Source organism: Pseudophryne corroboree, chromosome 7, assembly GCF_028390025.1.
Source record: "Pseudophryne corroboree isolate aPseCor3 chromosome 7, aPseCor3.hap2, whole genome shotgun sequence".
NCBI lineage: Eukaryota > Metazoa > Chordata > Amphibia > Anura > Myobatrachidae > Pseudophryne > Pseudophryne corroboree.
The window spans coordinates 88580678-88594202 of NC_086450.1; the positions used below are offsets into that span (position 1 = coordinate 88580678).

A 13525-nucleotide genomic window follows, 5' to 3' on the forward strand; every position below is an offset into this window, starting at 1 on the left:
AACGAGTTTTTTTGGAAAGCGAAATAATAAACTAGTTAATCTAGTTATATCCTCAAAAAGTCCTTACAGTTTCTGACACTTACAGCAATACCTAAAATCAAACTGATGGGGGCGCCAAACGACAGCGGTATGATAGTTGGTGTCTTCTTTTTTAGTCATCAGACACTGGAAATTAAATATGACTCAAGTGGCCACTTCAACAACAATAATCTCAGTTCTCCAGGATCTCGAACGACTGACGGCTGTATTTTCTGGGAATAGCCATGTATTTTCACTTAAACTGCTGTCATCCAAGGCATTAAGGAACATCACTCTGTTTTCTTATGGCTGATCTATGCTATAGCGTGAAAAAAACGACAAGCTTGAACATCTACTTCTCCAAAAGTTTACATAATCAAGCTTTAAAGTGAAAGAAAACCTCAATTTGAAAGAGACGGAAAAATTGTTGGTATCTATTGATCCTGGGTAATAAGTAATTAGTAAGAATTGAGCTAAACTACCTCTATGTCTGTATTTACCCAGTTTTATTCTATTACTGTTGTTCTAATTGTAAAGCGCTACGGAATATGCTGCGCTATATAAGAAACTGTTAATAAATAAATAAATAAATAAATAAACCATCATTAGGTCTCTGATCATCTTCATATCAAATGTAATGTCCACTGATTTATGTAACAAGGCCCCTTCGCTACCAATTAGAACGACAGTGAGAGAGCTATAGATTATGCATATATTTGCTTGAAAGGATATTGTTTTGTTGACCGTAAAAAAGACAAGAAATAGAAAAAGGAAACAACAACAAAGACTGCTATTATTAATTTGCCAACGATTCCTGAAAAATATTGACCAGAAAATGTGATCATGCTTATGTTGTACAACAAAGACAGGCTGCTCCACTCCGTGTACTGTGAAAGCACATTTACTAAAAAAAATATACAGCCACCCAGAGAGATATGGGAAACAATAACATTAATGTGTCTTTTCATTTTTCACAAGACACATATTAGGTAGAAATTAGATGCCAACACTCCGTTTCATTTATTCAGCTTTTAAGGATGAAAATACACTTGGTTTTGTTTTGTAATAATGCTGATTTACTCATCGAGAATGGAAAAAAAAAAAAAAAGAAAAGGGAAAGCCAATATCATTAGAACCTAAAAGCCAACGAAACAAAAATCAGCATAATGATGCCCCTAAATGAACGGGAAATGTTGCTTAGCTCGTTTTATTAATCAGACTGTCAATTTCACCCTAGAGGCCAAACCCCACAGCAATTGAAGCAAGATCTGATCAGGAGCGTAACCGTTCATTCCTTGTCTCTCTCTCTCTACCTGGATATATTTGTCTGCTCAGAACCCGCCTTCACTGCCAAGTGACAGGAGCCTGTATTTATTTGCTTATAAAACTGTTACAATAAATGATTATTCAACAGCGTCATTCATACCTTAATGACGAGCCCTAGTTTTTGATGAATGACATTTCTGCCTGGGAAGGATGTATGGGTCATTTTGACCAGTCATTCTATCGCTTTGGCATCCCACAATTTTTACGCAACGCTAAAAAAAGAAGATATTTAGAGACACTGCCAGGCTAAATGTGAATTGGCCCCTGCTGCAGGCAGATCATCATTACTACAGCACCAACCCTTCTACTTTGACTTTTTTTTCTCTCTCTCTCCTCTTCACAAAGCTGAGATGATGGAAAGGATAAGAAAAGAGATGATTCTCATGGAAAGAGGTCTGCACAGCCCAACCACAGGCAAAAGGCTTTCCAATTTATCCGACTCAGCTGGGAATGCAGTGTTAGAGGCCTTGGAAAATGCACATCACGCTGCCCGCTTGAGTCCCAGACTAACTTCTTCCTCCATGCATGGATCTATAGGGGACCTTCCTAGCAAAGGCAGATTTGAAATAGACAATTTGTTCAGCATCCCTCATCCCAACAGTGATAGTAACAACGCAGCAGACATCTCCCTGTGTGACAGAGGGAAGAAGATAAGCCAGTATTCGGAAGTTGCTTCAGACGCAGATATGAGCAGTGATGTAGAGGTGGGGTGTTCATCCCTGCGCTCCCCGAACAGCCTGAGTGGCAGCCAGCTGAAGGACAATATCAACAAAGGTACGTCGATTATTTTGTTTATATTCTTATAGATACAAGGAAAAAGATGACAACACATGTTACAATTTCCTGACAAGCAATATCGCTGTGTGCGATGCAAAGCACCTAAGCATTTGCACATGGTGCCAAAACACAATCATATTTATACATTATATTCAAATCATTATTGTTTTTCTCCGAGAGTGATTACGTGGGATACGTGAACACCAATTTAAAAAAAATAAAATAAAATAAAAAAATCTAAGTACACATACAGTTGGAGTTAGCATAATATTCATACTTCTACTACTACAGAAATAACTAAGCCACAACTGAAACATAAAAGGAGAAACCCGATAAACCTGTTTTATTTTACTTTTTCTTTGCATAAGCCATTTAGACATTAATAATATTGGAAAAATTGTCAAAAGGACGGATGTATTTTTCTACACGATCTATATGCTTCTTAAATGCTTCTGATAGCTGAAAAAAACCCGAAAGTATTAACACCAAACTGAAATATTGATATAATATAACAATTTCACGCGAGAAACAAGGAGATTAATGAAGTAAATACATGAATGGGGAGGATGAAAAAGGATCAATTACTTTGTTTTCTCCTATTGCATTCAATAACACAATATGATAGGAACAGTACAGGCATTACTATTTCATATTTTAACATACACTCCAAATGTATCATTCTGTGCAATAAAGTTGCCTAACGATTCTGTATTACGCCGCTATCATAGCTGTTTCCCAAATAGGCAAATCTTTATACAGCCCTTTACTTCTTATATGCATTTTTCATATAGCAATTATAAATATAAGTCTAAGATCATCTTGACTTTTATGTATATGTATCAGAAGTAACGTTCAATAACACGAGTGAAAAATCTTATATTTAATGGTGAGATTTTGTATGAAAGTACAAATGGGGTTATTCAAATAAGGAGTACAATCTTATCGTGAATCAGCTATAACTATGTTTATAGAGAAAATTTCATCCATCCATTTCACATTAATACAAAGACCTCCAAATCACATCTAAAGTGGTGGCTAAGTCTTATTGTTATCATTAGTAAAGATGATATACACCAAATATTATACAGTTGTATATATATATATATATATATATATATATATATATATATCTAACACCATTATTTGTGCATTTTTTATTTTTTTAAGAGTTTTGAAAAGTAAATTAGTTGAGCTGTATAATTATTTTTTTGCATGTCTTTCTTTATCTGTATAACTGAGTCTTTTCCTGCTTGTGTGGCTGCAGACAGTGGCTCAGTGGCCAATACCACCAGCTCCTCTGCAAATTCTGGATTAGGCAGCCTCAATAGCTGTAATCCCGTGGGGAGCTCCAGCTCAGCTGCTGACCAGGTGCGTCGATACAGGACAGCATTCACTAGAGAGCAGATAGCCAGGTTGGAGAAGGAGTTCTACCGAGAGAATTATGTGTCACGGCCCCGGAGATGTGAGCTGGCAGCTGCCCTCAACCTTCCAGAGACAACTATCAAGGTAAGAGACGTGGGGAACACCTTATACTTTTTATGTACCACTTCCATCACAGACGTGGCTATTATGTTAGCATTCCAAAATTAAAGTCTATATCTGAACAATAAGCAAACCGAAAACCCGTGCTCTTTGGTACAACACTTTTAGTAATTTATAGATTTAGTTAATGTAATATTACAGTTAAAAGATCTACAATAATATAAAAATACAGTACGAGATCCAACACACGGGAGTATACCGTAATACATGGATTTATTTAATGTACCGGGTACAGTCGAATATTAAAGTTTCTATATGTATTCAAACATATTTGAAAATTGTAAGCGACTATACAGTGCAATTACATGTGTGCTGCAACGTGTGTCAATGAGCCTGTAATGTGCTGTCAGAAATTATACAATTTCATGGCTATCAGACTAAAAGCATATGGTTGCCGACAAAGCAGATTAATGGTTAAAATGTCAAAAAATGACAGTCGTGTTTTAGAACGGTACAATCTTATTGTTACTCCACAGAAATAGACAATTAAATCTAAATGTTCCTGTTATATGCTTGTTTTCTTTATTTAGTTTAATTAACCCTATCCGTGTAACCAATAATGTAGTGACTCTCATATAAAATGTTTGATTACATAATTTGCTATAGGGAATGATCGGCGTTTTTAACTGGGTATTCATGGAAATAAAATATGACTTTCTACTAATAAATGTGAAATTATCTAATATAGTCTCATCGACTACAAGTAATGAACACTAATTAGATTTTAACAGTGCACTAAAAAAATCCACTACGGTGTATAATGTTCCAAGCAAGATACCTTTAACTATACATTTCCAATCAACTAAAGGCCATATTTATTAAGCAGTGATTTTTCGAAAGCCTCGATTTGTACACATTTAGCCTGCCAGATATAAAAGGGCAATAAAACTAAATGCAAAACATTCTTGAATTTACATTTATTATTATTGTAATTTTAAATATGGCAAGCAAAATTTGTAAAAACGGAGGGTTTTGAAAATAAACTGCTTAGTACATATGCCATAAGTCTGTATTGTAACACCTGTTTGCTTGCATATTGTATACAAGCCATTCCTCTATTTAACTATGTGTGGGTCTACATAAAAATATGGCAAGATGAGCTGTGGAACTAGATTATTAATGAATAGTTTGTAAGAAAATCACAGTGTGCTTCGTTTGTTTGAAATGCAAGTGTTAGCAACATGTACAGTTTTATACAGCAACGTGTAATGTAAACTACAAGAAAACTTTGCCACACACTACACTGAAGGGAGGTCCATTAGTCTCCCGTTTTAGAAGACCATACTACAGTATATTTATGGACGACTTTTATCCCAAGAATGTTTAACAGTTCTTCTCTATATTATCAGCGAATACGTTTACACCCACAAAACCATCTTTGACCAGTTTAAATTGCTGGTATGATCGGTGAGAGGAAATATTATCAAACCACCATTCCTCTGGATTATAGACCTGTTGTTATGTGCTTGAATATGAGCAGGGAAAGGTGTAATCATGCCCTCTTCTCCTCTATGTGCATTAGGTGTGGTTCCAGAACCGCCGGATGAAGGACAAGAGGCAGCGCTTGGCCATGTCCTGGCCCCATCCCGCGGACCCCAGCTTCTACACCTACATGATGACGCACGCTGCGGCCACAGGCAGCCTTCCTTACCCCTTCCACTCCCACGTGCCTCTGCACTACTACCCCCATGTCGGGGTTACCGCAGCTGCGGCGGCCGCGGCTGCATCCGGGGCGGCGGCCGCCTCACCCTTTGCCACATCCATCCGCCCCCTGGACACCTTCCGAGCCCTCTCGCACCCCTACTCCAGACCGGAACTACTTTGCAGCTTCAGGCATCCGGGATTATATCAGTCCCCAGCCGGGATCAATAGCACGGCCGCAGCAGCCGCCGCCGCAGCCGCGGCCGCAGCTGCCGCCTCTGTCCCTGGATCCGCTCCCTGCTCCTGCCTCAGTTGTCATAGTAACCAGACGGCGTCGGCCCTGGGCTCAGCCAGCAGGGGCTCGGATTTCAATTGTACCGCGGCCTCCCAGAGGTCGGAGAGCAGCTTCCTCCCCTACTCCGCGGCTGTGCTCAGCAAAACGTCGGTCACCCCGGTGCCTGAGCAGAGAGATGAGAGCCCTTTGACTAGATAACTGTGGCCCTGACACAGGAACAGCCCACCCCTAGACCTGCACTGACCCTAGCAGAGAGGACTGGTCGTTCGTCAGCCATTACCAACAAACTAGGGCGATTTTATCTTTTTTTTTTTTAATAAAAAAAACAACCCTAAAAACTAAAAAACCCGGCTCCCTTCCTCCTTCGTAATACCATCGGCTACTGTACAATTAAAGGGACGTTTTCCTGAACAGAAACTGGCACTGAGCACATCATTGTAATACAATGAGTCACACATACATATGATATTTGTTGGAAATTATGGTTTCCAAATTATGTTTTGAATCTGCTGAGAAACATATTTACAATTTCCGAAATTCAAATGTTTGACTTTAGTTTAATTTCGTTTTCATGTTGTTATTATGTGGTGATTTATTTACAATTGGCCTTATTTTTTTAGGCTGGTCGCTAGATCTATCAAACTTTATATTACTTTGATTCATTACTTTGTATCTGGAAAATACTTGAATCTTGATATAGGGCATGCATCACAGCATTAAAGTGGGGCATATGATTCTTTTTTTCTTTTTTCTTCTTTCAAGTTTTACCTAGGTACCATGATTAATTATGTCCCACAGTAACACGAGGTATATTCGTGCCTCGCTCGGTTACCATTGGGTAACACAAATTTGCTTTCTCAAACCCCAGTTCCTGCAGGGAGTTCCCTGAACTTTGAAAAGCACATCACAAACTAGCAGTGTTATTGCCGTGTCAATTCTGATGCTAATAATGTGTAGATTATGACGAAAATTGCCAATCATGTTCTCTGATGGACCTCCTTTGAATGTAGAATTGGAGGAAAGTTCCCCGCATAGAGACCTGCTGTCAAGTACTAACAACCCGCTAAGGGAAGTCATTAGGAGAGACAGATATGAGGCTTGGTACATAAAACATTGTTCTTGGTGCATAGGATCTATGTTATTTAATGCCATATCTGTTACCTGAAGTGATTCCGCTGAAAAAAAGCCCAGTTCCTATAATCAAAATTGGCAATTTTCATTTTGGATGCTCGGACACCCTGGGCAGACTTTTCTCCTTAAAGTTGATATTCCACTAGTGTGAACAGCCTCATTAAATCAAACCTACATATTTCCATAATGCTCCCCGCAGTGCCACTTCACTCCTCACATAATGAGATCTTCTCAAGGGCTGGAGCAGTTGGAAGGAACTTGCAGTTGCATGTTAAGGCCCAAAGCGAATCTATTTATATATCTATGTGTATCATGTGGGCTGCTGCTGCTGCAGAAACACCTGATATATCTTACTGAGCCGCACAATAGACATACACACACACACACACACACACACACACACACACACACACACACACACACACACACACACACACACACACACACACACACACACACACACGCGTATGTAATCAGAATATCATGGCAATAGGTGGAAAGTAACGCTCCTGGTTGTGATGTGCTTTTCAGTCCAATGTGTATGTGTACATATGTAGACACACACCTACACATGCATGTCCTCTGTGTGTATGTACAGTATATAGCAAGATATCTATATCACAAACATTCGGTATACCAATTAGAATGTCTATGGACACTATCGTTTATCTAGAATAACCTTTATAAACAACACTGGATCCCCCCACTGTCCCCTCTATGCCACTATTCAGAAGAAGCATTCAGGTCTGTATGCAGTCTGGACATAATCCTTCTTACCCCTTCTTGTTTTCTTCTTATTTTCTAGCAGGGAGACTATAAGCATGTCTCGAAAAGACCCTTGAGAATGTTTTTCTTGAAGGAATTTAATAATATTGTTTATTTCAAAGTATCTATGATACGCTGATGTAATGTTATGACCTGTCAATCAAAATATATTTTATGTTGTTAAATTTATAATTTATGGATTGAGGGAGAGTCAGGCACTGTTATGCAACACACGCATTTCCCGTCTTTCAACTGATCTCTTACCATGGATGTACATAATATATTTTTGGGCAATAATGTTTACAGGTTCGGTCGTGATTATGTTATTGATAAGAGCGATTGTTAGTAAGATTTACATAAATTTTATTTATGTTGGGTCAATTGGACCATCATGTATGTATATATGCATCTGTATATAACGCGTGTTTTCAATTCGGTGTCTGTAAGTATTCACTGTAAAATATTTAAAAAATGTGCAATAAGGACTAAAAAAGCTTTGTATATTATGTTATTTATTGTGTTTGGTGATGAAAAATAAATATTATTTAAATGGAAACACTGTTGTTTTCACTGTAACAACTGGGAAAGCAGATTGCTCTGAAAGCAAGTAATATTTCAAATTGCGAGGTATTTTTATTTATAGCAGCCAGCAGATATTTTATTTTATATAAAGTCACACTAAAGGCAGAAACAAATACATCGGACACGATTAAAATAACGAAAATGAATGCATGTCATTTAAATTGCACGCGATTAGAATATATTTATCTTTTCACATTTCTAGATATTAAAACCTTTATCTTCTCACTGGAAATATACTGCACGTTTGAAATGGCTCCACATGAAAAATACAACTTTGATCAAAGATATAATGCAAAAGTTATAAACTACATAAAAAAAACATCATTGTAGTAAAGGTGACACCAACACACTACACGGCTGGCAAAATCGATATTCCAGCACAAAATGCCAGAGTCAATGGTGTGTGCAAAGAGTCTGTTTCTATTCGATTTAACCAAGATGTCCTTACATGAAAATTTCTTTACCAACTGCTCAGGCTGGCATTAATTACAACGATGCTAAACTGTGGGGAATACAACGTCTGCTATCACAGCCATCCTGGCCCTGTAATTTACCATTATTATTGCATTAGGTCTAAATGATACAAGCTGATACTGTCTTTAATTGCAGTTTAGTTAAATATATACTGGAGAGCTCCCCGGGAGATTTTTTTTTTTAGATACAGTGCCCCACCTCCCTTTACTCTTCTTAAATGTATCTATTAAAGGAATAGGGTTGCTACAGCACATTTGGTCCAGTGATGTATCACCGTGTTTTCAGTTCACTTCACTAACACGGGAGGTTGTAACCCTTAAAAAACAAAAAGCATTGAGATAGATGGCAAGGCAAACAGAAAAAGACAGTGGCCAAAAACCCCTATCCAAAATAACAGGATCATTTTTTCCACTTAAAAATGGGGGATGGATGCATCATACAAGTCATAGACTGTCCGTCATCAAACCCCCAATTGTTTTTGACATGAAAATAAATCTGCCGCTTGTTTAATATTTTTTTTATATTTTCTTTATTCCAACACTAATAGAAAAACCAAATTAAATGTCCACCAGCTAGATAAGAATACAAAGATCGATGATCCACCCCCTACTGTCCAATCACCCCTATTTAATTGACTGTATTTTCTGGGTAATTGAACTGCTCGTTGTAAATTGAAGATTTTATAGAAACGACATGAAAACTACATTTACTGACATTCATCGCATCTTTGACATTGATTATCTGATCAACGCATGTCATGCTAACCTCCAATTCTTCATTACACACTGTTTATGAGCTGTTACAGAACAACTTGCTTGTTCCAGGGTGATTGATTGCCTTATTAACGCGTGTTCTTGTAAGTGTGACCGAACTGATTACGATGCATATGTTTAGAATAATGTTTCATTTAGCTGACTGCGAATAATACAGGGTGACAGCTGCTGCAGGGAGGACAAAAACCTGATCTACGGGACGCGTTTGGGACCAAAACGCTCCTGCCTGTAACTGAGCTCAGGATCAAGACAATAGCACAGGCTTTGCAAACACTGCTGCTTCTTGCTTGGTCTAGCTCAGACAAGGAAGAATGGAGCAATATGGAAAACGTATCTGCTGCCTTGTATTTGTACAATATACACTACACAGTTGACCAGTCGCATATTTTGTTTTCCTGTCCATGAAGCACATACACAGTTTGCTGTGATTTGCTCAATCGTCAGCTTCTTTTGCTGCTGTGGTTAAATTGTCTCTCTCACACATAACTACTTGCTTAATGGATACAACTTGTTTTAGATTATTAAAATAATCCATTGTGCCAGGTAAAATCTACTGTCATTTCTTGATCTGACACTCTAGGTAAGATTATCTATTGCACATTGCACACTACGAATAGTAGTGCAATCTCAGAGCAGAAATTATATTACTCCACGTCCCATTTTCAATTAATAGACCTGAATTAGTGCCCCATCAGCTTTCTAATTATACCGCACATTAGCAAATAATAAGTGGTTTTAATGCAATACTTTAAAAAAAAACTTATAGGAAATAAAATGAGGAGTTGATTAAATGTCCTTAAGACCATGTGGTTATTACGTTAATAGGGAATCAACTGAAATATTGCTCATTTTCAATACTACATGACCGATTGTTGCTTATAGCTGTTGTATGGTTTATTTCTGTGTACTTAGGACACCACCTTACTCCATGAAGGAGCCAACCTTACCTAACCCACTTGCTATTGAATTTACTCGTGTGATAATAGCGGAAAAAGTAACTACAAGCACGTTTTTAAAGAGAGTCCTTGAACTAACTTAGAGGTCACGCACCCATTGAACCAAATTCACAGCATCAAAGAACCCAATCCAAAATGGTAAGTAGATGAAAGAACAAGTAGCAAGTGATATATCATCAAATGTGTGAAAACAAACACACACACACACACACACACACACACACACACACACACACACACACACACACACACACACACACACACACACACACATCTTTAGATTGTTAAAAAAAAATAAAGGAATTTAAGTTTCTGAAAATAAATTCTTTATGCATCAGATGACACTTCCTGGTCCCTAGTCTTGTATAAGTGTGTGCCTGGATGCGTTATCTTATCCCTTTTCCTTTCGATACAACTGTGATTTAAATAAAGACATCCAGGGGACATTATTTATATGCTCCCATAATGTACCTATACTAGTTGGCAATGCAACACCAAAAGTAAATGAATAAAATACTTCATAACTGCTGCTAGAACAGACTGGCTGCTGTAATGAAGAAAAGATTTATGTCAGACGATTCCAGTCCAAATAGCAGCAGCCTCTGTTTGTCTCAGTCCAGTGCCTCTATTTAAATGTTACTTTCATATATTATGTGGCATTAATTTAACTATAGCTCATTAAAGCAGAATGAAATGGTTAAATTAACTTATCAACCCATAATGATGATGAATGAGGTATTAATTCAGATACAAGCCGGGCAATTTGCAAGTTTACGCATTCTGATGGCTCTCAAATAACATTTTGAATAGCGGGTCAGCGCCTCAATCAATTACACAAACATGTAAAGTCGGTCTCCTGGAAAAAATCCTTTTTCATGCATATGCATTAAAACATGTCGGTAATTATCCTCTAAAATTGCCTTCATTGGATTAAACAGTGGAATTGGACAAGAGCTTGTATTCGCACTTGGCTAGCATTGTACAGGGCTACCTGCCACAGGGAACTGCAGTCTTGTGAGCGAATAACCGTTTGGGGACTAGGTGTCTCAAGACCCATGTGGCCATTGAGGGGTTAATCTGGCCCATTTTAGAGTATCATGCTGCTTGATACCAGTTGAACAGTTTTACTCCTAAATCGATTGAGTGGCACAGAACAATTGCATGTTTACCAGCTGATCTAGGGTATATCACAGTAGAATGGAATTCATCCAACTAATAAGAATTCGATGTGTTATATCGGTGATATTATCAGAATGCAAGCGATAACAGATTGCGGTGGTTTAAGTATGTAGAGCTTAAAGTGAGATCTGTCAAATATTGTTAAACTTGATTAATGACAGGTTTATAAGTACAAAAAAAAAACCTTTAAATGCTTATACAGTAGTTTAGGTTTTACATCAGCAAAAAAATTCAAAAAATTCTGATCATAATAAAATATCTCTTATACTGGAAGTAATGCAAAATGGAAAGGACAGTATTATCATCAATGTCATAGAGGTGTCTACGCATACGTCTTGCTCTCTTTTTTGACGTGGCAACTTAAATGGAACATGACGTTGTCTTTTCTAAAATCTGGAAAACTGGGCCTCCTCAGGGTTATGTGCTCCGCAAAGAGTTGGACAAACATCATCTAGCATCACGGGCAGTGACAGGTGGTATTATTGCAACTTTCACACTGTTTAGATAAACTGGAAATTTGATTGTAGCCCATTAGTTATAAACTGAGCCTACAAATGTTTGCTGCTAATTGTAGTACCACTACATACAGAGACCCAAGAATTACCCTTTGCTGCTATGTATTATCTAAGTATGCACAACAAAACTTACAAAACTCAGCCTTTATATTATTTTTTAGTGGAAAAGCAAAGTAAAACGCGGGTGAAACATCAGATTGTTGAGCTATAAACAAAAACACAACAGGTCAAACTTTTTCACTTTGAATGATGGTTAGAGAATGGTTTCGATATTACAGAACTGAATCTAAAGGATGTACACAACGTCTACCTTAATTATACTGTATAATTTATAAATTTTTATGCAAATTGCAAAATCCCTAATCACAATTAAGGATTACAGACACATACCTTTCGACATGAGTAGTTGTCCAAAAAGAATGAACACCCTTTTTGGCAATTGCACGATCCACTTTGTCATTAATTGAACCTATAAATATATTAAGTAAATGAGGCATTGTTATAGGTGATTAGTCAGTTGTCAATACATCTATGTACTAGTCATATATTACAATGTATATGAAAAAGATGCAGATATATTCACACTGGCATCTGTTCATTATCCTGGCACTATAACAACAGACAGTGTCGTACAGTTATACATGAAATATAACTTTTGCCCACACTATCAATTATGCAAGTTTTGGGGTATAACTGCAAACCCTAGCATATTCTACAGAAACAACATTAATATTTTTAATGAGTGAAAACATTGTGTGAATAAATGCTCAATTCAAAGTGAGTTGCTTATGTCTACCTAAGTGAAGATGTGCTCAGGAAAATATAACTCCACCATGTTCACAGTAAAGCAGGGGTGGCCAACCAGTCAGAGACAAAGAGCCAAGAAATCTTGTTAGGTACATCAAAGAGCCGACTTGAAGCCGAAGGCGCACTTGCAAAAACGGGGTGTTACCTCGTGCCTGCTAGGCCACGCCCCTGATATAAAACACATTGAAAAAGCCAGATCCAACATAAAATACAATGAAAAAGCCACTTCTACATCAAATAATTGAAAAAGCCAGATCCGCATAAAATATATTAAAAAGCCAGATTCACATAATACACCTTAGTTCCCCCATGTGTCACTCCAGCCAGCTCCCCCATGTGTCACTCCAGCCAGCTCCCCCGTGTGTATTTGGCTCCCTCAGTTCTCAGTCCACATAGTGCTGCTGCATGTCTGGCTGGAGTGCAGCGGTTTACAGATCTCTAGTGGTCACGTGACTTTGAGTGTTGGGAGCCACATTTGAATGAAGAAAGAGCCGCATGTGGCTCAAGAGCCACGCGTTGGCCACCACTGCAGTAAAGGTTTATGACATTCACTAATTAATAATGGCCAGATTAAAAGAAACTGAAATACTAACATAATTAAACTCAGGTGTTCAGTTTTGTCATTCATGCTCCACAACAGCAAATCCTTGTTTCAATAATTTCTCCTTATGTTTCTTTAAATGTGCATTTTAAAACCAAAACATTAGATATGTTTGGGCAGTTGAACATATTAATTATTTTTTC

At 37.7% G+C, this 13525-nt stretch overlaps 1 protein-coding gene across 1 annotated transcript; it reads left to right on the forward strand.

The window, feature by feature from the left end:
* The first annotated feature begins 1383 nt into the window (after nt 1-1383).
* On the forward strand, nt 1384-6078 carry EVX2 (even-skipped homeobox 2). Its single transcript, XM_063932284.1, has 3 exons — nt 1384-2118; nt 3386-3627; nt 5186-6078. Exons 1-3 carry the CDS (start codon nt 1695-1697, stop codon nt 5795-5797), a joined length of 1278 nt encoding a protein of 425 aa, XP_063788354.1. The 5' UTR covers nt 1384-1694; the 3' UTR covers nt 5798-6078.
* Nucleotides 6079-13525: the final 7447 nt, after the last annotated feature.

What these genes read in the sequence shown, in the direction of transcription:
- EVX2 (XM_063932284.1), top strand. Translation starts at nt 1,695, where the DNA reads ATGATGGAAAGGATAAGAAAAGAGATGATTCTCATGGAAAGAGGTCTG. An exon ending in GAAGGACAATATCAACAAAG is followed by an intron (nt 2,119 to 3,385) that starts GTACGTCGATTA and finishes GTGTGGCTGCAG; the next exon opens with ACAGTGGCTCAGTGGCCAAT. An exon ending in TTCCAGAGACAACTATCAAG is followed by an intron (nt 3,628 to 5,185) that starts GTAAGAGACGTG and finishes TATGTGCATTAG; the next exon opens with GTGTGGTTCCAGAACCGCCG.